The following is a 26226-nucleotide window of genomic DNA, read 5'->3' as shown; positions in this document are numbered from 1 at the left end:
CCTAGAACTTCTTTAATAGAACATTCAAGATGAACCAGTTTGAGTGGAGAGAGAGAGAGAGAGGGGGGAGAGTTTTTAATTCGCAGCATGTTCCTAGTATTGCAAATAGAATTTTCTTGAAACCCACTTTTAAAACACATAATTTTTCTTACATGGATATCAGTTGTCGCTAAAATTTATACGTTGCCACTGTTTTCTGAAATAAGTATTGTACGTTGGCTACTTGTGACCTTGGCCTCATAACGCATTGGTTTGTGTTTCTTACGCGGGCGCTGTAGACACCAACCCCGAAGGTTTCTTCGTATTGTGGATTACGTTGGATTTCCCCTATGTCATGTTTCCCTTGTAATTGTTGATATTGCATGATACACGAAACACTCCGTGGTGATGTGGTTAGCACAGCTCGCTACGGCGCCAGGCGTCTCGGGTTTAAGTACTGGCCTAGAAATTTGTGTCATTTGTTATTTCATCATATCATCCTCATCTTCGTGATTAGCCAAAGGTGGCAGAAAAGCGAATTAAAATAAACCAAATCAATCAATCAATTATGGAGATATTTTAGAATGAGTAATCTTGAATTTCAGTGTGCCCATTATTTGTCTTGGTCAGTTTACAAATACTGTCAATGCTTCTTACAACATCGAAAGTATCATTAATATTTTGGATTTTGCTCAGGCAAGACTCCCAAGTTGTTGTTTTCAAGTCGTCTCTCTTAACGAGGAACGCTAGTGGCAACCCTGCCACGCGCCCCTGGTAGTTATGTCAGAGCAAGCGATTGTTGTGATGGGCTGCATACGTACAGGATAGATTTTAAGCGCTTATAGCGTAGAAACTAAGCGCCATCGAGGTAATATTTATAGGGAAAAGTTACTGGTTTTTATGATATCTACCAGCACCCAAGCGTTGTTGAAAGAGTTTTGCGACACCTTGTATATACATATAGTATACAATCTGATGCACGCAAAACACAACTGTATTTTCAGATACTGACCATCGACTTTATTGTGAATGGCCCAATCTGAAGGGAGGTGAATTTCTTATATAGAAAAACATTGCAGTGTATTTTATATAACCTTGGCACTTAATTGCTCCCTGCCCTTTGCTTCGGTATTTTAAACCACAGAACAACAGGTTTATCGAATTATTCAGCTACTCTGTTATGGAAAAATTAAGCTTTCATTTGGAGAGGGAAAATTATTTTTAGGCAATTTTTTTAAAAAAATTTAGTTAATTTGATTTAGGAAAAAAGTAATTTTGTAATAATTTCAGGTCATTCTATAGGTCGAATTTGAGATTCTTAGGTCATCAACTTCCGAGCCCTAGTTATTATGTTCCAATAATACTAACAACTATATTTCTGTTATTATTAATAAAAGTACCAAGTTTTCTACATTTTTTGTAACTTGAAATGAACGATGCCAATTTTCAGAAGAGATTAGGATGTTCCACGGGCCAGTTCGCCCCCCGCCTCCCCACGTCCATGTAAGAACCAAGGAAATGGGTGTGGAAATAATGTGTACCGTACCGACACACGATACGGATGCACATGACTTTAGTATGTTTGACATGCTTCTAGGAAGCTACTTGCCAGTGGAAACTTTTCTCCGTCATTTTGTCTAATTTCGCTGTAGTGTCGATCGTAAATATATTATAGAACAGTCAGGCACGTATCCAGGAATTCCTTTCGGGGGGGGGGGGGGCTCAACACAATTTTTTAAGGGGTATCGTAAGAACCTCACAATTGTGGTGGCAATTGGGTTCCAAAACGGGGGGGGGGGGGGGCGGAGGGCTGTGAAAGGAGAGTTTACTTTCTCTTGGTAGACAAGGCTTAACATTAAGAGGCTATAATGTTGAGGCAAAAAAATGGGGAGCAACTATCCCTTAAATCGTCGCCACTGTAAGGTTGTCATTTTAATCAGAACGTGAAATCGGAACATTTTTTTACCACTAGACTCCTCTGTTTCCATGCATTAACATTGTGTGCCGGAACCATCTCAGCATAAAAACATCTATGGTGTCTTTGAGTGTTTTTACGAAGCTGTTACACATGCACGGGATGGACAATCCACTCGACAACGCGAGATTCAAATTGTGGCCTACCAACTGGACGCAGACAGGTCTCGAATATGTATCTCTGATTCGAGCCTGAACAACACTAACGTGTCTTGTCCCCCCATGTTTGAGCTCTTATAAAAGCCGACACCCACCAAATTGTTCAGATTCGGGCCTTAGCACTCACAAGTGTTCAAAAATGCCTGTCACAGCTTCCGGAGTCTTGTCATATATCGACACGAAACAAAGGAAGTCTTCTCGAATATAGCTGGATCACAAAACAATTTATGCACAATGAAAACCCTTCCGTTCCCAACACATCTAATGTTTCGTCTCCCAGTATGATCAAATGCTTACTCATTTATCTCTAGTGACGTGCCCAAGGGAGGGTTGGTGAGGTCATAACCCTATTTGACCCAGTATTCCATTTTTTTTAAAAAAAAAAAAAAGAGGAACGTCAAAGACAGGGAAAAAATGGCAAAATCAGGACTGACCACCAAAAATAGTATGCGTAACCCCTCTCCCTTCCGAAAATCCTGGGCACGCCACTCCTTATCTCGGACACATTTTTTAATATCAACTCACCAGAATTTATTATCATTCCGTATTGGAGATTAAAGTAAGATGCGTTCTTCCTGCAGGTTTGGATATGATCCTTTAGGGTGCTGTCGTCTGCCTGCCTTCACGCCTAACCTTAACAAGGCCCTAATTTTCCATTCTTGTGACTTGGATTTTCAAGACTTAGGAAGGTTTCAGACTGAAGGGACACGCGATACATGTCGATTGGAATGGGCCAATCAACAGCAACGTTTCACACCTTAGCGACACAAAAGGCCGCACAAACCTAATTTCGACTTGTGAAATCCTCAGGCGACATGGTGTGAAATCTCCCTTATTAGGCCACTGTCATTGTCACCTCGAAGTAGTAGCTCTTGTTGACCACAGAAGAAAAAAATTCTCCTCAACCGGTGGGAATGCTCCTCAGTTTTCTTCTCTCCTATATTTTCTGTGCTTGTTCACTATACAGGCAACACCTTACGATTTGATATACGCAGGACATGTACTATGTAGACATTTTAACGAAAAATCGGTTGAAGTCAAGGATGGCTATGTGGCTCAGTTGGTAGAGCCCTGATTCGGGTCCTGGTAGAGCCTGCAATTTTCACCTAAAATGTCTACATATGCAACATCTTCTTGCTTTCTCTTCTCGACATTCATAAAATTTTCGGCTGTCTCTTTATGGTAGTTAAGTGTTTGGATGTATTTTGAACCCAGTAGGCTTAAAGAAAAGTTTTTTTGTATACCATGAAATTCTCGGACTGCATATATGAAATTTAGTTCTGGCAAAAGTAAATCATCACTCAAAACTTTTGATTTTCAGTTGATCTATGCAGCTTATTTCTGTTTTAATAAACCACTCCGATATTCGGTACTGCTGAAATATTCACTTTAGAGAGAGAGATAGAGAGAGAGAGGGGGGGCCTTGATTTCTTCGGCCCTCGACCCGAACTAGCACTACATTGAGGCCCCGGAAATTCTACTGTCGTCAATGTCTTCATTTTCGAATCACTATATCTTATAAAGCAACCAGAGGACGCTGACTGATCACTAATCGACTGTATGAATTGTCACAATTACCTCTGAAATCTCATTAACCGATTATTTGTAGAGATGAACTGAAAAATTGAATCCCCGTATTTATATCCTCATTATATTCTAGAACGTTCCGCAGATAAAACGATTCGTTAATATTGCCAGCAGTTGACTCCTTCTATCATTCAAGACCCTACCCTCTCCCGCCTTCCAGAGATTAGAAATTACAACGTGTAGCGCCAGCTTTGTTGTGCAGCTTCCAAATGCTGACAAGTTTCTACATAGTGCTCAAGTGCGCTGCGACAACACCGAAAGCGCAAGAAAAGTTTACGTGCAATATTATCAACAACAGGGTTATAGAACATTCTCCGTCTTGCCTCGATAATTGTGTATCTCCTTAAATCATCGTCACATTATTCAAAAAGCCAAAAACCTAATTTTATCTAGTGAAAAAAAAAAACTTTCCTGGTGGGGGTCTCGAGCCAGCTCAACCCCACCTTGGATACGTGCTATTAACAATAACAGGGTTATAGAACATTCTCAGTCTTGTCTCGATAATTATTTCTCCCAAATTATCATCACATTATTCAAGAAGCCAAAATCCTAATTTTATCTAGTGTAAACAGAAACATTTCCTGAAGGGGGGGCTTCAGCCGCCTGATTCCCACCTTGGATACGTGCTATTGACAATAATAGGGTTATAGAACATTCTCCGTCTTGTCTCGATAATTATTTCTCTCAGATTTATAAATTTATTATCTTCACATTATTCAAGACGCCAAAAATCTAATTTTATCTAGTGTAAATTGAAAAATTTCCTGAGGGGGGGGGGGGGCTCGAGCCACCTCATCCCCACCTTGGATACGTGCTATTAACAATAATAGGGGTATAAAACATTCTCAGTCTTGCCTCGATAATTATTTCTCTCCTTAAATTATTTTCACATTATTCAAGAAGCCAAAAACCTAATTTTATCTAACGTAAACTGAAAACTTTCCTGGGGAGAGGGTCGAGCCCCCTGTGCCCCATCTTGGATACGTGCTATTATCAATAACAGGGTTACAGAACATTCTCCGTCTTGCCTCGATAATTATTTCTCTCCTTAATTTATTGTCACGTTATTTTATTTCACACCACAAGAAACCAAAAACCTCATTTTATCTAGTGTAAACCTAAAACTTTCGGGGGGGCTCGAGCCCCCTAAGCCCCCCCTCTGGATACGTGCCTGAGAACAGTTTTCGTTGCAGCAATGAGAAAGGAATCGTTTCAGGGAGATATCGGTGTAAAATTCGAGATTTTCACAGTGTCGGAAAATCCTGAACATTACAGGCCATGTAATAAGTTTATTATTATTATTTTAAATTAATCCTTCCCAAAAATTTACGTCAAACTCATTCTCGTGTGCCTCGTAAACCTGTTTTTCAATGTCGGGAAATTTCGAACATTATGGCGTATTTTTTTCGTCATGAACGTATGGATTTTAAAAATTTCCCGTCCTAATCAAAAATTTTGCGACTCGCACCCCTACTTATCACTATCATTACTATTATTTTATTATTTATAGAAGTCGATGAGATTCGGTCCCGGGTTTGATACCCGGTGGAGGCACATAGTGGTTCGGATCGCACTTTAAAACTGTAGGTCCAATTCCGATTGGCCTTACTGTGCTGCATAAAGTGGAGTTGATGTTAAAACACGAAATCAGTCAACTCGAGGAGAATCGAAATTCGTTATTCTCTTATTATTGGCAACTTCTCACGTTTATCACTAGATGTCTCTACATCAGGCGTCTCCCACTCCGAGATGTAAACATCCAAGTGGGTGGGAAAATTTTAAATTACCGTATGTTAATATTTGTATAATGCTACTTAAATTTAAGTGGAAGCATGTTATTTATGGATGCGATTAATTTTCAACTTTATTTGTGTACTGTTCGGCTGTAAGGAAAGTTCGGTCCTTGAAATGTATTCGATATTGGCGAACAATGCAGGAAGTGTTTAATTAGAAAGTTTTGGATTTATGTTCTTAAGGACTTCAAATACAAGCGAGGACTGCAAATACAAGAGGTTAATTATACATTTCATATTATACACTATAGTTATAATTCGTACATCAGATATTGTGTGAAAATATTTTTCTGTCTTCATGCTTGACAACTCTGAAATATGTCAATTCCGGGAATTGTGCTGGACCATACTTACTTCTCTTGAAAAATACTGGTGAATTATGATTCTGGGCCTTGTATATTAGGGAAATATTTATTTTTCCGTGCAGATTTGGTATTTTTAGGGCGATATTTTGTCAGACTGACAAAAATAATATGGAAATATATAGCCTATTTCTTATTAGGCTGCGACTATTTTCACCAGGTGGTGAGAATAGCATGAACTTACTGCTAAGAAGTTATTTAAAATTAAAATGGGTGCGACTAATACTATTAACAAGTAGTCAGAATAGCAGAAAGTTCTGAAGACCAGAAATTACATGATCAGGTGGTGGGTAGTATTTGCAGAGGTAATTCTAATGTTAATAGTGTGAATCATGACCTGCGTAACCTGACAATGAAAGCATTTAGGAACATAATATCCCTTCATACTTAGTTCATGTGACATATCAGCAGTACAGCCGGCCCCGTGGCAGAGTGGTTAGCACATTGCGCTACGATTTGTGTTTTTGTGCAAAAATATAATTCCTCTTCTATAATTATTACACAAGTAGGTTAGACAGGCTCAATTAGGGGTTTGGATCGCCATGGATTTGTACACTTTGATCTTCTGTGTGTATGTAACATTTTTAGAACTGAAATATACCTCCAGCAGCTTGAACATACTATTTTGTGTGGAGTTTTGCCACACCACAACCAGAACTTAAATCCAACAGATCATGTTCTACAGTTTCAAAGTCTAAATCACGCTCACTTTCAAACACTTTCCTCATCCTGTCACACACTATGATCATCCAGCATGTGGAAATCAAATTGCTGTGCATTAGTAATATTGGTAAATGTCTGTTATATCGGAGACACATTTCTATCGGATATTTTCAGTTTTAAATGGTTCGTACTTACCAATTTTGTATTGCGGAACATAGTTGAAGGTGCCATTATGCTTTTTACATGAAAATAATTTAGATTTTTCACATTACGAGTAATTCTTTTGGGCCCTTTCTTCTGTTGCGGAACATACAATATGATGCACACAGCTGTAGATCATCGTGCATCGTGCTTGTGTTTTGTCGATTTGGAGTGGGTATGCAGTGTTTCAACCTTCTTAACCGAAAAATACCTACTTTCGTGTTCATTATGTCATCACAAACCATTGACGGATAGCCCCAGAAACCATTCCCAATAGCCCCAAAAAACATTCCCGATAGCCCCACAAACCATTGACGGATAGCCCCAAAAACCATTCACGATAGCCCCACGAACCATTTCCGGCAAGGTTGGGTTAGGTTAGGTAAGCATAGTTACAAAAATAAAAACAATAAAATTCTGGCAAAAAATGCACGTTTGGAAACACTGGTGAGACCGCGTGACTTTTGACACTCGCGCCATCTGCAGGTACTTCATGGAAACAACGGCATAATGTTGTCACTTTGCACAAAATGCAAGTTTATTATATCAAAAGTGCTTATTTCTTGTGAGAAAATACCTCCACGAACTTTCAAAATACTACAGAAACTCATTTCCATGAGTAGTTTCTTCTGTAAAAATGAAGAAATATGTCTCCGATATAACAGACATTTACCGTAATACTATTTCTCAAGTTTCTGTTTCTTACTTAATTTGATAGTATATTACAAAATTAATTATTTTTGATTTTCAGGTTGAAGTTTCAAGGAGACTATGGCTCATGGCCCTTTTTCAAACAAAGATGAACTATCATCAAATGACTTTCAACAAAGATTATACCGTTGGTAAGTGAATGCATGTAATGTATATAATTAGATAATTTTTGTACTATGACTTTTGACAAGCAACTACACAGAATTCATACTAATTTCCTTTTTCAAAATGTTGTTCTTTAGCCTCATATCACTAAATTTGTTGTCAAATTATTTTTAATTTGATCCAAGTTCAGACTGTTTAATTCCCATTTCATCTTGGTACACAGACATTTTTTACATGGTTTGATTTCCATTTATGACTGTTTGCACATACTTTGGATGCATGTTTGTTTTAGAATGTTTTTTTGCTTCCACATACACCTATTATTCTTTCCTTGCCACCAGTCATTTATTTATTGTCGTCTTGGTAACGGACTGCCACCGTCATGTTCACATGTCTGGGGTGCAAAGGGGTTTTGAGTGAGTGAGCTATTGTGTAGTTTTTATTACATTAGGTCAGGTTTAGGGCCCTTAGCATTCAATAAAATCCCAAAATGCTTTCGTAGTTAGGCAAGTCAGGTAGCAGTCTGTGGAATGCCTTGTGGATGGGAAGCAGGAATGTTCAGGTAAGGTGCATTGAACATATTTTTTTTCATTAATAAATATAACATTCGGAACTGCAAACTGTGTTAATTACTTTCAGGAAGCTTCAAATTTACTTTCACAATCATTTTCACTATTTTGCAATAATTTGTCTTTCTCCTAGGAAACTTTGAAAGAATCATTAATCATTCAGAACCTTTACCATAAATTATTTTGGAAAAACTAGTTTTAAGTATTTAAAAAAATAAATAATTATGGCCGATAAGACATTTATAAATACGGAGAAACTAGTACTCACTTTTATCCGCGAAGCTGTTTTTTCTTCTTTTTCGATTAATTTCAGTGGCCACTGCCACCATCCTCGTTGGAACTTGCTGCGCTGTTGCTTGGCGTGCGTCTTTTGTTCGTAGTTCTCTGGCTGCCGTTAGGTGCGCTGTGCATCTTGGTGCGTCGTCTGCTATTTCCGGGCGATAACTGCTGCAGTAGTGGAATCCAAGTATGGTGCGCTTGCCCGCTATCGATGTTTAGTTCGTGCGGGAAGTGCATTATGGCGTGCGTTTCCTTGATTTTGGTTTCTATGAGCATGTGGGCAGTGTGTTTGACTCTAACCTTTTGAATTTTATGGCTATTGTATTTGATATGTCTAGCAAGACCAGTAGTGGGTTGGGCTTTTTTCGCATCTGCTAGGTGCTGTTGGATTCTTTCATTGACAGATCTGATGGACCTGCCGATGTAATGAGCCTTGCATTCACACTCTGCATCATATACACCTGGGTTGTCAAGGGGGGAGAGGAAGTACCGTTTGTGCTTGTTCAGTTTATCAGTTATTTTGGAGTTGGGTTTGTGCGCTACTTTGATGCCAAATGGGAGAAGGGCTTTGGCTATGCGGTTGGAAGTGGTGGGATGGTAGGGGAAGGCAAACCATTTATATTGGTCGCTGGGGGTTGGTTGTGGCTGGGTTGATTGTGGTAGGTTAGGGTGTCTGACCTGTATTTCCGCCTTACTGCACCAAGTGGAAAGTTGTGATTCAGTGTAGGCATGTTTCAGGGCTATTTCTGTGATGGTGGCTATCTCCTCTCGTAGATCATCTTCTTTGCCACAGTAGGAGAAGGCTCTTCGATAAAAGTTTAGCCACACATTGGCTTTTTGCTTAGGGGGATGGCTAGAGAGAGCATGTATGTACTGGTTGCCTGCATCCGGTTTTCTGTAGACGGTGGTTGTGAATTTGTTAAGTGCACGGCTGATGGTGATGTCCAGGAAGTTGATTTTACCAAGTTTTTCATGCTCTACGGTGAAGTTGAGCCTGGGGTGGATGTTATTTAGTTTGTTCACTAGGAGGTTGAGTTCTTCTGCCTTTTTGTATACAACTATTGTGTCGTCCGCGTATCTTCCATATCGGATGTGTTGTAGTTCTGGAGTGTGGAGTATCTCTTTTTCAGCCAGGTGCATGACGATGTTGGCTAGCAGCGCACCTAACGGCAGCCAGAGAACTACAAACAAAAGACGCATGCCAAGCAACAGCGCAGCAAGTTCCAACGAGGATGGTGGCAGTGGCCACTGAAATTAATCGGAAAAAAAAAAAAAAACAGCTTCGCGGATAAAAGTGAGTACTAGTTTCTCCGTATTTATATACTACCGCGTCTCTCTTTTCCCAATCATGAAGACATTTATGTAATGAGTTGGTGAGTTGAGATGAGGTGAACATGTCCCATAAATTAAATATTTTTCCAGATTTTTCTTGTAATTTGTACCCTGTGAACATCTCAATCTGATTTTATTAACAGGGAACTCGGTAAAACTGCACAGAATCAAGATTAAATTTTCATTGTAAGAAGTATGACCTCGAAGGAAAAAATTTATGTTCAAATTTATACCATATATTGGTTAGTAGACAAAAGACCTATGGGGAATTCTGCATGAAAGAAAAGAATAAAACGATAAAATAGAAAACATAATACCACAACTACACCTGAATGTTGTGTGTACATTATCATACCTTGCAATTGCAGAATGGAATACGAGGTTAACTGCAAAGTATACTGATTAAGGTCAATAGAAAACAAGACATTTTTACATGTAAGTCTCAGAGTGTTGGACCTTCTGGGGTTAACTGCAAAAGGATTTCCTGCTGGACGGGGTTTGATTTTCTCTTCTTCTATCACTTGGTCCAGTTGTGTTTTGACCGTTTTCAAACCCTTCCTGCATTTCATAGGCCTTCTGTTTCATTGTTGACTGGGGCTCCGTAGTATTGATTCTGCTAGTAATCTTGCAGAGCGTCTGGTTTCCTGAGTGTTTCTAACAGGCTAGTTTCTGGTCACATCACCTCCAGTGTGGCCAATATTGAGAATGTGTTGAGCCATACCTCCACATCCCCTATGCACGTTCATTACACATGGCAATGCACTGGAGATATCTTTGCATTTTGTGTCTGTTTTTAGTCATACTGTTGTTTTTTTAAACCTAGAAATATTTGTAAATGTGTGTGCCAAATCTTAATCTAGAAACATTGCTTATTATTTCCTAAGTTTTTATGTGATCTATTTTCTGCTTTATTAATGTTGCTTTCCTTTTCATTACTTGCATAGTGCATACATTTTAAAATGCATTCTTATTTCTATGTTTTTCTTCCTCTTCTCTTGTTTATTCTATGGCTTATTATTTTTATACTTTGATTTCTTATCAGAGCCATGCATTATTTTCTTCCCAACTTGGTTCATGGAAGTTTTAAATCAAATAATGCAATATACACACATGCATGGTTGCAGAAATAATAAAAACCTTGTAACTGTAACTATATTGTGTGCTGATGTGTTATAAAAATAATATCAGGGTGTCTACCAGTCTGGAAACCGTGGAAAAGTCAGGAAGTTTCTTTTTTTTCTGGAAATGTCAAGGAAATTTACTCAACATTTTTGTAGCAGTATTGCACATTAAAATTTCTAGAAAAGGGATCATATTTTAAACTATTTTCAAGTAGAAATCTACTACAATAAGTGGCTATTGACATTTACCACTTCCTTGTTGCAATTTTTGGGTTGTTTGGTCGATATTAGGATTAATACATATTTTACTGTAATTGCTATGATTTTAATGAAAAAGGAAATCTTTGTAGTCAGTTTCTGTTCAGTTTTCCTTCTTGTTATTACTTTTAACATGTTAAGTGAATGTTCTAAAAGCTTCGTTAAGTGGGATTCTGAGTGTGATGGCCTTCTTAAATACATGAATTTTCCTAATAACTTGGTCTGGGAAACCTGGAAAAGTCAGGAAATTTTGTTTTTACAAAAAATGTAGACACCCTGATTATATTTATAATTTTAATCATACTACTACATTGATAATACTTTTCAGAATTTATTTAATTTTTATTGAAACATTGTACTAGCTAAATTTATACTTATTTTTAACTATGAAAATAAATTTCCTGAATGTTCAATGCAGAGTTGAATGCTTGTCTTGTTCTATCTGTGCTCAAATATCAATAATGATAGTAACAATATGTAGTATGAAGTGTGATTCTCTGAACTTTTATGTGATTTTGTTAACATGTTGTACTAAATCTATACCAAAATTAGCTTTGAAAAAAAACATATGGAACCAGGCCTACATCCTTTGTCAGAGAAGTTCCAGGACTGAGCTCGTAAAAAAGAATGTATTGAACTTACGAATTAATGGTCCTAGGTCTTGTCAAAATATTCCCCTCGGCTATCTATACACAGCTGCCATCGTTTCTGGAGGTCATGGAAGTAAGCAGAGAAAGCTTCATCTGGAATGCTTCTCAGCACATCTGTCACAAAACCGTTTGGATTGCTACAATATTTTCATGATGCTTCCCTTTCAGCGGCATTTTCAAACGGGGAAACACTGACAGGTCGAGTGAATATTGGGGATGTGGTAGAGCAGAGATACAATGATTGGCCTTGACTGATAAAGCAGTGTGGGGCCTTGCATTGTCGTGCAATAAGAACCACTGCCCCGATGCCCATAAATCAGGATGGTGCTGCAGAATTGCTTGACACAAGTGTTTCAGGTCGTCAATATAAACGTTTTGGTTTATCGTTTGTCCTTCAGGTAGATATTCATGGTGCACCAAATCTTTAGCATCAAAAAATGCAATCAACATTGTCTTTGGATCGTCTTGCACTGAATCTCTGCCCTCCTGAAACCTTTTGTGCTATTCAAAGACACAGCTCCTCGATAATGCCTCGTCACCATATGCTTGCTGTTTCATATTCCATGTTTCACTATGGGTTTCCAAGCTTAATGCAGAACTTAATGTTAACTCTCTGCTCGGAATCCACGTCCATCACGTCACTAGTGTAACTTCCAACTAAGTGCACCAGCAAGCAGAACAGCGGGTTGCTAAGCACAGCCCTGCAACCTAGTGGGTTTACATGGAAGCACTTGCAAGGCTATGTATATTCAGAGCAGTCTATTCAGGTGACTGAATAACACCCATTGCTTGTGTTTGAATATCACAGGTAAATAATAAAATATCAGTCCTGGAACTTTTCTGATAAGGTTGTATATCATTTGAGCTCTATTTCATAACTAATAATTTTGGTGAAATGCGTTATCTAATACTTCTTGTTTTTAGGTTTCAGGATCGTGGTCTCATCACAGAACTTCGATCCCATCTGCGACGACAGATGATAATAGCTCTTCGTGACACATCTTTGGATCCAGGAAGATGTCGACAATCAGTATCTCCAAAGTTACAAGCTTTGAATTTATTACTTGCAGAATTTTTACTGCAAAATAACTATCACTATACTTTATCTGTGTTTTCTAGTGAAGTGCCTTTACTTGCCAACGTGCCTGAATTTTCATCCTCCATTTATAATTCAGTTGCAAAAACTGAACTTTCAGATCCCCCTCGCTTTCAAAAATGTGACGTGAGGGATATCTTGCAAGCTCTAGGTATTCCGCCAGACAGTAAAGAAGGTCAGAAGATCTTTCATCTTTACCACGATGTCACCGCAAGAGAGCCACTTCTTAAATGCATTCTTAGTTTATTTTCTCCTATTCTCGGTAGTGATAAGGCTGGAGTAAGTAGCTTGGCTCAAAATGAATCTGACGAGGTTCGTCAACCTGTAAAAACTGATGCTAGCAGATTTTCTACTTCTGTTGTTAGGAATGGTACAAATTTTAAAGATGATGAGACGAATGGGATGAAATCAAAGCAGAATGGAATAGATGTGCAGTGGACCCATGACTTGAGACAAGGTTTGATTGAGTCACAGTTAGAAAATCAGAGGATAAAGCAATTGCAAGAGGAAATGAAAAGGTATATAATACTTTTTTTTAAATAAGTAATTTTTAATTACGTGGTTAGCAGTTAATACAGGCTCAACCAGAATTCAAACCCTGTGCCAATCTTGTACCAACTTAATTTGTTTTGCTGAATTGTTGTTTTGAGTCACAGGCAGATAGGCTAATCAGGACGGGACGTAAGTTTAAATTAGGATTCAAACCATTATACACTGTACACAGGGCTCGAAAAATCCCAGTTGCCATGGCGACTAAAAATTTCATCCTGGCCACTGTGATCTCTTGCTGTAATATTGCCGTTCTTTAAGTTTGCATGTACAAAATTTTGAAGATTCTAAGTTCAAATTGCAGTACAGTGTAAGTTAGCAAATGATTTTTTTTTATCAACGTTCTGAACATTCCATAAAATCAGTAACAATTTTTTCACTCTTGTCTCTCCCAAACCCCCCATTTCCCGCTTTCTCACATGATATAGCGATGTTTTGAATACGGTGATGTGCAGCTTCTTATAGTATGCACAAATGCTAGTAGGTGGTTACCTGGCACCTAGCTCTGAAGAAGATTTTCCGAGCACTGACTGTACGTCGAACGGGTATCGAACCCAAGACCCCTTGATTACAAGGCGACAACATTACCAGTACCCCATTGGGGATACCTAGGGGCATGCATATTTCGTTTTTGACGAAAAAACGAAATTTGAAAAAACACATTGTACTGTTAATTTTTCATGTTTTTGAAAGGTGTGAGATGCATTTTGTGACCATGTTTTGTCACGAAATAATGCGAAATGAACTGCAAAAAGCGAAATTAACTCTTAAACACGAAATTTAGTGTTTATTCACCGACGCGGCACCTTCTGAGGTCTGAATTATCCTGAGAGTTATGCAATTTCCTGAAAATTGATTAATTCTGCTGTTAATATTGGAGAAACAAAAATTGACTCCTTTACACAGAAATAAACTTAATACTCGGATAACTACATAAATGAGCTATTAGAAGTGAAATGTTAATTCTGTGGAATAAGTGTAGTTTTTAAATCAAATTTAGGATTATATTCACAATTTTGAAACCAATATGTCTTTTTATATACCACTTTTGATCCAATTTTTCACCGCTATAACACCGATATTTTATTTTATTTACCGCTTTTGAACCCGAAATTGACTCAGTTTTTATACCGAAATTTTGCTTTTTTATTTACCAAAAATATGTGCCTCTAGGGATACCCTGTACCAACTTAGTGTTTGAATAGGAAGAGGCTATTCCTCCACAGATAAAATACTGGAAGAGAATCCAGAACTAGTCCAGTACCTCAGTTGGTAGAAAAATGGTTTGGTATGTTGGAGATCAGCGTTCCGAGTCTTGGTTCAGCTATCATTCTTTTTATTTCTTAAAATTTTATATGCTGCAACACTTTCTTGTTCCAAAACCTAGGTAACATATTTTTTCACCTGCTTTTTACAATTTTATGGGCATTTCTAATGTTACAAAACATCTCACTACCTAAATAACTACAATTAATTCTTGTTCTTAAGGGGCTTTTGTCCAAAACTTTTTTCTTTTTTTACATATAGTGGAAGATATTAAATTTTGGTTGAAATATATTGTAGATAATGTACAGGTAATTTAGAAAACTTTCTCTGTTCAAACATATAATTATTTGAGATTGTTTTCTCTTTTCTTCTGTGACCACATGTAAATAATCTGATAAGTTTTTAGATACAAGGTGCATTTGCTATATAAAATAACAAAGGAAGTGAAACATAAATGTATTAGTGGTTACAAACATACACACTGAGTGACCATTATTTTTCAATTTTGGTATTGTGGAACAAATTTTTGCAAACCTTCTGCATATAATTCTGCCACCTAGGAGTTCAGCCAGTCCAGCACTACCGTTTTCTATGCTTCGCTTTCTTTGAATTGTTGAAATGCAAATCACTTCTTTGGAAGACCTGATGGTAACTGAGCACAAGGTCAGGACTGTAAGGTAGGGTGAGTCATGATCAAACATTTTCCTTCAGACTTTCTGATGGTGTGGGCATGTGTTATGAAGGAGAACAATTCCATGACCTGATTGTTGTTCCTGGCTCCATGAAATCCACCAAAAGCAAACCTTTTTAAACCAAGAACACCATTACCATGATCTTCGTGTAGATCTACTTTGCATGGATTTTTTTTTTTCACCTTTGGTGAATGTGAATGACACCACTGTACAGATTGTTGTTTTGGCTTGACATTGACATAAAAATCTATGTTTCCTTGCCAATCAAAATGAGAGTGAAAAGTTTGTCTCCAACTCTCTAGTAGTGTCCCATATATGTAAGTGCAACTCTTCATTCTTTTCATTTTTTGAGCAGCCATCCAACTTTCGGAACCCATCATGCACACTGTTTCTGATAACCCAGAATGTCAAAGCAACAATTTTCCCACTCTTTTGAGCCTTGTAATCAAGGGGTCCCGGGTTCGATACTCGGTGGAGGCACAAGTGGTTCGGATCCCACTTTAAAAAAATGTAGGTCCAGTCCCGATTAGCCTTACTGTGCATAAAGTGGACTTAAAACACCAACTAAACTCTCACTCTTTTGATTTCACATGTCCAACAATGTCATTGTAAGCCTACAACTGCTCTCGTCATCCCATTTGTGTGGTGTTCCCTAAGCTCATGGCACCATAGCCATACTTTTAATTCATTCGTTTTTCTTGGCTCATAAATTTCACATAATTGATGGTGAATTTTACCAGGATGACAGCCTTTCGCATGAAGATATTGACTGGCTTGACTGTACTTCACAACTGGCAGATGTGACTAACACAAAGGCAAACAGCAGAAGATTGCTGAGTGCACATGTTTGATGGGCTACTTGGAACTACTGGGGAAGCATGATCTAATCACTATTGTCAGTCATTTTCAATACAAAATCAACCTTTACTTTTGAAATCACCTTGTAATTGAGTTAAATGTGTGGGTTTCTACCATCACAGTAATAAGGTACTGTTCTGGATATATTAGTTTAGCTTTCAGACCAAAATGACAGGTGACAAGCGATGTGCTACACTTGGAAAGCAACCTTTTGAACTGAAGTGACATGGCAAATTGCAAATGTTGCTTGTATGTTGCTTAGTCTGGGCTAGTATTGCTATATCGTGCATCATGTCACCTTGTGATGTTTCTTTTTGTCAGAACCAAGGATTACTACATCATGGTGGTTGCCCAATCTCCATGTGTGGCAGAGTTATGTGACTCTCCTTAATATTATGGTTCAACAACATGATGTTAAAAAGATTAAAAAAATCTTACCTTTGTTGAAGGTTTATTATTCATATCATTTCGAACATTCACAATAATATAATGCCACTATACTCACTTATACAATCACAATACAACAAGCTGGTTCTTCCTTTTTTAAAAACATGTTTTCCACAGATTTTGCATCATCCCTCACATCTCAATCAACATTTTGTCTAATCCCATGTTGTCTCGCCAACTCATTCAATAACAGACTCTCATACTTACGTGGCAGAGTGGTTAGCACGCCGTACCACGATGTCAAGGATCCCAGGTTTGAATCTCAGCCTGGGCATGCGTGTACTTTGCGAGTGTCCTATTCATCAATTTTATCGAATCACCACTCATCCTCATTTTTCGCGATTAGCCGAAAGCGAAGTAGGATAAACCAAATTAATCAATAGCACACAATCTTTCCCAGGGTGGCTCCTCACCGGGAATTATGCATGAATTATTGGCTCCGGGAATTATGCTTGAATTCAGCGTGAATTTTTCTCCATAGATGTGAAAAATTGCAAATTTATTAATCCAAATCTCATTGAAGCTATACATATTTATAAATTCTTGAGGCAAGTTTTCACAGTTCAGCCCTCGTTTTATTTTTATCGAGGAAGGAAAAGAAAGCTGTGTTGAAAATAATATAGATTCTCTCAATCCGTTAATTTCATAGTGTCCTTTGTAGAATAATCTGACAGACAGAAGATTATGGCAAGATAAGATATCTTTGAAGTTAATTAGGTAAATTTGAGTTCGAGATTCTCATACAATTAGCAATTGTTCGTAGATTAATGTATCCAGTAACATTTGAGACTCGTTTTTGTAGATGTATTTTGAGTATGAGTATGTGAAATGGCAAATGTAAACTCTGCACCTTAAATTAAATATTATATATGTATATACTATTTAATTTAATTAAATTGGAATTTTTGGATACATTGAAATCCCAGACCCTTTTTTTGTTAATATACCTGTGTGTGGTTGGTGAGAGGCGCTAGAGAATGAATCTGCTTGTAGCCTTGAAATTTTGGAAAGTTCACCTTGAAAACTGGGAATTATACTTGAATTTTATTCAAAAATTTCTACAAAACTGGAAATTGCTTCAGCTTCTGGTGTTCGAGTTCTGGTAACTTGGACAATTCCTTTTCATTGCATATAATCTTCAATGTAAACTCAAAAATTAATTCAACAACAACACAGGCTCAGAAACAGTGGCGTCGCTAGGCCCTTTTTGGGGGGGCTTCAGCCCCCCCCCAATCCCTCGATAAGCCCCCCCAACTTTTAGCTATTATTACATACAGTATTTCGAGAAAACATATTTGAACAATTGTTAATGCAGGAACATACCTATAGATACAAAAAATTACCTGAAGAACTTGACATACACCATCACATCCATAGTACATTTAATGAACGCCATTCCCAAAGACATGTTTCCGAACTTATGCAGAATGGTGCAAATTGCAGTGACAATTCCTGTGACATCAGCATCGTGTGAGAGGAGTTTTGCTGTTTGAAGAGAATCAATACATTTTTGCGTAATAGTATGGGCCAAGACAGACTTTCCTCACTTGCAATACTGGCCATAGAAAAGGAAGAGTGTCATGAATTGTGTGTGGATTGTGTTATTGATAATTTTGCAAGAAATTCGAACCGCAGAGTACAGCTGATACATAAAGACATAGTTCACCAGCATTAGAAAAACAGGACAAGAATATCCATCTGTTTTCATAAAAATTAATGCACTAAGTCTATGTTAGTTTTAATTCCTTATGCTTGTTATATATTATTGTCTTATTAATCACTTTGCTATTTTCAAACATTAAAAATATTTACAATACTAGTAAGTCATGTATCTGGTTGCAGCCCCCCCAAAGCAGATGGCCTAGCGACGCCACTGCTCAGAAAGAAAATGTATTAGAGGAAAATAGCAAACCAACAAAGAGTGTACAAGTAAAATTAAGTGAACATAGTCATCGTCCTCATGCAGTTTAGTGTATCTTACCAATAAATATGATACATGAAAATGAAATAGATGATTGTAGGCTGACAGTGCCAAGGCAGATATTTTGCTTACATGTGTCTATGATTATTGTCACATTAAAATGATACTCCATTGTAAACACTTGAGCGTAGTACACTTGAGGATTGAGACTGAAACTAGTACGAGCGAACGGCGAAAATGGTTCCATGCCAGGGTTGCTATGCATCTGGAAAACCTGAAGAATGGGGGAAATGTCAGGAAATTTGGCTTGTCAGGGAAAAATCAGTGAATTTTGCATATCGTCTAGAATTTACGTGCATTTTGGAGTCTGCAAGAGAAGAAGTTGCAAAATGAACAAGCAGTTCACTTCCACTTCTGGATTCTGTTCTTGTGATTCCACTCCCAAAAAAAGATTCAGTTTAGAAACTTGTTTCTTTCGTTCTTGTGCAAAATTATGGTTCCTTCGAATTTCTGTAATAAATTTTCACTTTTATAATACTAGATATTAGAAAGAATATCAAAGTAAAACTTGCAGTCCAGATATCTGATTGATAATTAAAGTACATTGACAATATGATCATAATTATCTGAAAGGTTGGTGAAGATTAGGTTATCGTCTATTATTTTATAGATCTTAGTGTTGTTGGCATTTCCTATAGAATTCCTATGCACAAAAATTTCTCCAGATGCTGTGTAGTTATAAATATAAGCAAAAAAGCAGCATTTTCTATGACACTATAAATCTGCCAGAAAATGCAAAATTGTGTATGGTTTATGAACTTTTTCTGTTGTTTTTATATTATGGAGATCTGTTATGGTGAAATAATGTACCTTTGTTATCTTAGCCTGAAGGCTAGATGCACATGATTGTACCACATTTGATGCTGATTGTAATTTTACATTTTACTCTTCAAATTTTCATGTGTTCTTGTGTGTGTGTGTGTAGAATTATATTTGCTAAAAAAAAAGAAAGTTGTGAGAGTGGATATTCATAATAATTAATGGATTATATATTTAATTAAAAAACACAAGGTTCAATAGCAAAAATCATGATGATAAAGATGTCTTGAAAAAAATCATTTTTGGGCTGGAAAACCTGGAAATGTCAGGGAATTTCACAATCAAAAAATCGTAGCAACTCTGCATTCAATACTCTACTTCCTAAGAGTTTGTGTAGTTAAGGAAATAAAATGAAAAGAAGCTTTCTAACCGAAGAAACATGTCTAATTTGGATACACCAAAGTGACACTGTAAGCTGTACGTGTTGCTTGAGATCGTACTGGCAGTTTTTGTCAACGTTGTGCAGTGTGTCAACTTGGTCTGTTGGTAGCACGTGTACCGCAAATTCTTTTCTACAAACTGGATTGGGTCAATGTTGCTTGTCACTTAGGTGGAAACCTCCATGTTGCTTTGGTTTGAAAGCTCACATAATTACTTGACTCTGCTATCATTCTAATGTACACTAACTACTTTTTCATTTTAGGTTTTATGAATCAGAGGTAGAAAAGGTGCGAGAAGAACAAGAATCAAAGTATAGACAGGAAATATTGGAAAGAGAGAAGCGAATTCAAGAGGAACTAGGCAAAAGGGAAGAGGAAATGAAAAGGAGGATACAAGAAGCAGATGAACATCAAGCTGAGCAGAAGTTGCTTCTTGAGAATGAATTGGTTCAGAAAAGAAAACATTTATTGGATCTTATGACGCAACTGCATGATCAGCAAGAGGAGGTTCAGAAACGAATGAATGAAGTAGAGGTGAGTTGCAGTATGTACACTATTTCATGTTAGGATTTGTTTAGTGTTTTGTGATAACATTGTTGCTTGCTTTAACCCTTATGGATGAGTGACTGGCATAGCCTGTTGTACAACTACTGTGCAGTAAGATGGGTGACAGACATAGCCCGTCATTCACTACAAAATTGTATTGTGAATGAACGATGGACTAAAATTGCACGGTGTCGCTTGTGCACATATGTTGTAACCACCTCTTTCAAATTACAAGCATTACATGTCAAATGGCATTGTGTTTTCGTTTATACTCTTGAGAATAACATTAAATAATTTATATGCACATTGTGGAAGTTTTTAGAGATGATACCATTTTGGATTCCCGATTAAGAGGTGGTGATTTCAGTCCCGAGAAAAGGTTTTCTGGTTATTTTTCATTAATTTATTTTTGTATTATGTATTGAAAATATGTTTTCAGTAACTTTCTTTACAATAGGAATTGTAGCTTTCCTGGCGACATGATTCGAACAAGTGTTCTCGGGTTACCAGGCAGGTTAAATCGGGTTCCAATGTTTGGAGCGCATACATTGCTCTCGTCATCCGGGAATGTAAAAATGGAGACCAGTGTAGGATTTCTTTACAATGTATAATTTTTTTACATTCACAAAATTGTTTCAGAAGAAAATTTATTAATGTGAGAAAATGCATGTAAACTGTCACATATTATATATCTGTGGGGAGAGTACATGTTATAGATGTAAGAAAAAAATCTTATATACACTCATTGACAAACAAAAGTTGAGCACCCAGAAGGAAAGATCCAATTTGAACGTCATTTCGTACATGTGTTTACCTTCGATATGTATGTTAATAATTAGAGTTGCAATGATTTGTAAGGTCTAGAACGGCCACCAGAGTGCATTAGTTGTGCCACCGCGTGATAGTGTTATCAGGCCTGATAGCATTCATAGGGTGTGTGTGGAGTGTCAGTCAGTCAGTCAACACCGTGCAAGAGGGTGATCAACACAGAGAATGCCTCGTAGCCAGTGTTGCCAGCACTTGTCATAGTTCGAAAGGGGCCGTATTGAGAGTCTGCATGAGGCCGATTGGTTGAATTGTGCAATTGCCAGGCATCTCAGGCATTCAGATGTCACACTGGCCATATGTTGGCACCAATAGATACATGAGCGCACCTACAGATGTAGTGAATACTGGCCACATAAGGGAGCATCGCAGTATTGTCTGCATCTCCTATCCGGACACATGTACAAGACTCTCCACAACACCCTATGTCATCCCACACCATTGGTTGTAGATTGGCAGCAGCCGGACTACGAGTTCACCTTCCGATGCGGGGGCTGCCGTTAACATCATACCACAAATGGCTGCGTTTGGAGTGTTGCCGTATCCGGGGGGCATGGACTGCTGACAACAGTGACGAGTGGCATTGCATCATGTTCAGGGATGAATCTCAGTTCTGCATTACCATTAATGAGCACCATGTGCGAGTATGGTGGTGACGAGGGGAGAGGACACATCCTGCCAATGTTGTGGACACACACACCGGCATTTCCCCTGCCATCATGGTGTGGGGAGCCATTGGGTATGACTTCAGATTACCTCGGGTAGTTGTTCTGGGGATTCTGATGGCACAGCGCTACGTCACGGACATCCTGCGTCCTCATGCGTTACCTCTCTTGAGACAGCATCCTGGTACAGTCTTGCAACATGATAATGCTTGTCTGCACACGGTACATGGTTCTATGGACTGCCTACATCATGTTGAGGTTCTTCCGTGGTCACCAAGATCCCCTGATAGAACATGTAAGGGATCAACTCGGACGTCAACTCCGACCCAGTGCCAATTTGCAGGATATTGAGGGCCAGTTACAACGGCTGCAGGCCGAATTGCCTCGGGAGAGGGTACAAAGGCTCTACGACTCCATTCCAAATTGAATCGGCACATGTATCAAGACCCAGGGGGTGCCACATCCTACTGGCATGGGGTCAGCAGTACGCCCGTACTGTTGTCCGTTTAATCTGATTTTGTAATCATTGCAATACAGTCGCATAACCTGTCAACAGGTGCTGTTTCATTTTATTTCCACCACTCCTTCTAGGTGCTCCATTTTTTTTGTCAATGATTACTAACACACTTAGCAACATATTTTCAACGATTTTCTGGGAAAAAGAAACAGCAAAAAAACCTCTGCCTCCTGGAAAAAAAAATCCATATTTTCAGTGCTAGGGCACAAGGTCCGGACTGTAATATGAGCCATGATCAAACATTTCCCTATCTGAATTTCTGGAAAGTGTGGGTCAGAAGTGAAAAAAAAAAAACAGCTGATCCAGTTCATACCACAAGAAACCTGGAAAATCAGTAGAAGTCAGGGCATTATGTTACCAGCCATAGAATCTTTTCTCCTGCATACCTAGTTAATTCACAACACATTGATTGGTTTTTCTATTGGCAAAAGAAAATCGGTATGAAATGCATGTAAAATTGAAACAAATTATTTTAAAGCTTGTTAATCACACATGGATTACGTACGGAGCAGAGACTTGGACAATGACAGAGAGATATAATAGAAAGATGCAGGCAGTGGAGATGAAATTTTTAAGCAGTATATTGGGGAAGCCTAGGAGGGATAGAATAAGGAATGAGGAGATCCGACAGACAGCTTCAGGACAGGATAGATAGGCACAGATGAGATGGTTTGGACACATGAAGAAGGTGGATGCAGAAAGTCTACCAGTAAGACCTTACAATGCACACGGAGTGGGAATAAAGCCAAGGGGAAGACCAAGATGTTGGTGGAAAGAGCAAAATAGCGGAGAGTGTTAGGAGAAGAGGCCAAGATTGGAGCACCGTGGAAAGAGAGGAGTGGTGGAAGACCAGGAAAAAATGGAGAGGCTTGACTTCTATGCCGACCCAGTCAGAGGTAGAAAATTGTAAAGGATGATGATTAATCACATGCACACTGGGGGTGTAAGTACACCCCGTTAACTGCAATGTTGTAGACGAATGAGGTTCTGGTGTCTGGACCTACAGTCGGTAAAAACCCTTTGTAGGGTTGTGTTTTGTCCTTATATGTGCTGAAAGCCTTTTTACAGCCTCAACTTTTAACCTAGGTAAGGAGATGTTAGTTCCCAGAGACACGTTTTGATTTTAGTTATGGTAAGGGACTTGGCCCTGTATAATGTGACAAGTGCAAATAGCATAAGTGCTGATGTGCCCAAAATTTTTATTTCAACAATAATAACAATCACTGTTCCTTATTGCAACACAAGCGAAGCCAAGCAAGACATGGTTAGAGAAAAGACAAACAGCATGTACAGGAGAGTAAGATTCAAATGAGACAGTTCCAAAATTAATCAGATACTCTGTTATCCCTTAACAACAAGGGATTTATTTCACAAATACCTGGGCCCAATTTTGTCTTGTTTAAACCTTCCATTCACATTTTTAGTCACCTTCGTAACCTAATGTATTACCCAAAGAAGTCATGATCTTGTTATCGAGAGTTCCAGTTTTGAGCCCTGGCCTAGGCATGAGTGTTGCTTTAAAAAGAAATAATGTAGTGCGCAGTGTACAAGGGATGCAGGCCAGAGGATGGTGCTGCTCACATCACCTCCTGAGATCAGGATGTTTGTATGTATTTTAGTTATTAGCATCACTTGATACATCCATATTTCACTTTTGACCAACACAAAATGTGCTCGTTTTTCATGTTTTTGAGCTGGCCTCAGTTACTACATCGTCCTACAATGCCAGGGGTCCCGGGTTCGAATCCCAGCATGGGTCTTTGTCAGTGTCCATTCATCAATTTCGTCAGACCATCACCCATCCTCATCTTTCTGATTATCCAAAAGTGGCAGAAAAGTGAAGTAAAATAAACCAAATCAATCAATCATGTTTTTGAAAGGCGTGGGGTAACGTTTTCTTACATGGTTTGTCACAAAATGATGCAAAATACGAAATACTCTTGAACATAAAATTTAGAGTTATTTGCTGATAGAACATTCTTTTGAAGTTTGAATTTTGAGTTATGCAAAATCATGGAAAATTGATTAATTCTGCAGTAAAAATATGAAAGCAAAAATGGAGATAGGAATAACCTTAATTCTCTGATAACTACATGAGTGTGCTATTAGAAATGTTTATGTTGTGTAATAAGTATAGCGTTTTGAATTAAATTCACCATTTTAACACCAAAATCTTTTAATCACAGTGCTGTCAGTTTTGGGATAATTGCAATGATTAGGCAAACGTTGATGAGATGAAATTGACGAAAGGATGCTTACAAAGTAACACCCATGCCTACACAAGGACATTAAACCAGGACCATTGGTTGCAAGGTCGAGAGCCCAGAACTCTTGACCATCGAGGCAATTTAAGAATATTAGAACCCTACCTGCACTTTCCCTGTTTGTCTTCATGGCTGGTGCCATGGCCAAGCTCTATCTCTATATTATAGGGTGATTCTTATAGAACCAGCCCGATGAGCTGTAATATGAAATATACCATACAGATATTGACATAATTTATACATGTTGTACCTTGGATAGTGTGCCGTTATTTGTGATCAGAGTATGTGTTGAAAGTGTCTGCCGTTTTCAAGAAGGCACACCTTCACCCACGTTTGCATATTCGCCGTGACTCTCCGCAGTGTTTCTCTAGTGATGTTCCTGATTTCAGCCGAAATGTTGTCCTATAAAGCTTGTAACGTACGTGGTTTGTTTGCATACACCCTGTCCTTCAGTAAATGCCAAAAGAAGAAATGCGGGCTGGTAGCATCTTGGGGGCCTGATGCCTGGACACTGCAAACACATTTGTACGTGCACCAATGTGTGTCCTTTAACCTTTCAGCATAAGTGCTGCCAACTGTCAGATGATATGCACACCATTCGACCCAGTACAGGCCCACGGATTATTATGTCATAATTGTGAGCTGTTATATGCGTCACGTGCAGCATTATTAGCAAATTCATCAGGCCGGTTCTCTAAGAATCACCCTGTATTATTACTTGCTTTTCCTTTTTTGAATTCAAAGTTCAATGTTTAATCTGCTTATCATTTTGTACAATGGAAAATTACAAAATGATAAGCAGGTGGTTAATGTTTAATGTGCTTATCATTTTGTAATTACAGGAGAAGGGAAAAGCACTGAAGGCACATGAAGAAGCTTGGGAGAAACAGATGGAAGAAATGCAGAAACGAGAAGATGAGAAACTAGCCAAGAAATATGTTGAATTGGATTTGCTTGAAAGAAAATTGGAAGAGGATTCAGAAAGGTATGGTCGCTTTGCCTTTGTTTTTTATGTTATCTTAACCTCATTCGCCACCTTACCTGTAACACCAGTCACGACTATTACCTAGGTGGAACACTTACAGAAAAGCAGATATCAACACCATTTATGCGAAAATATGTAACACCACATTTAACAACTACTTTCAGATATTTTTTTTTCTTTCTTCAATCCACGTACATTTTCACAAGAAAACATTTGGAGCAATCTACATGGCATGGAAGAGCTAACAATTATTCTGAAGGAATGGCATGCACTTATACTAAAAGCAGTGACTGGCTTACATTTCAAATATTTTCTGATAGCTGACTCCACCAGCTAGCACAGAGAAAGAGGTTTGATTCGAGTAAATGTATAGATATATATGATGAGAGAGGAAACCAAGATTTCGGTGGAAAGAGCAGAGAGCGGAGAGTGTTAGGAGAAGAGGACAAGATTGGAATACCGTGGAAAGAGAGGAGTGGTGGAAGACCAGGAAAAAATGGAGAAGCTTGTCTTCTATGCTGACCCGACCAGAGGCAGGAAACAGCGAAGGATTAAAATGAATACAAGATAGGGAGGTGACTTGGCAAATTAAG

At 38.2% G+C, this 26226-nt stretch overlaps 1 protein-coding gene across 4 annotated transcripts in view; it reads left to right on the top strand.

The window, feature by feature from the left end:
* Positions 1–5443: 5443 nt before the first annotated feature.
* Positions 5444–26226, top strand: part of LOC145993824 (uncharacterized) — a 30394-nt gene continuing 9611 nt past the window's right edge. The window contains exons 1-5 of one of the 4 annotated variants that reach the window (XM_083129664.1): positions 5444–5487; positions 7470–7560; positions 13205–13357; positions 20095–20365; positions 25491–25633. In XM_083129664.1, coding sequence (XP_082985790.1) covers positions 7490–7560; positions 13205–13357; positions 20095–20365; positions 25491–25633 — 638 coding nt within the window. In that variant the 5' untranslated portion in view covers positions 5444–5487; positions 7470–7489. Of the gene's footprint in view, positions 5712–7469; positions 7561–12667; positions 13358–20094; positions 20366–25490; positions 25634–26226 lie in introns of all 4 variants that reach the window. The other 3 variants (XM_083129662.1, XM_083129663.1, XM_083129660.1) reach the window with 3 other exon arrangements.

Source organism: Lepisma saccharinum, chromosome 10 (genome assembly GCF_977018435.1).
Source record: "Lepisma saccharinum chromosome 10, izLepSacc3.1, whole genome shotgun sequence".
Taxonomy (NCBI): Eukaryota; Metazoa; Arthropoda; class Insecta; order Zygentoma; family Lepismatidae; genus Lepisma; species Lepisma saccharinum.
This window is presented reverse-complemented; position numbering and strand designations above follow the sequence as displayed.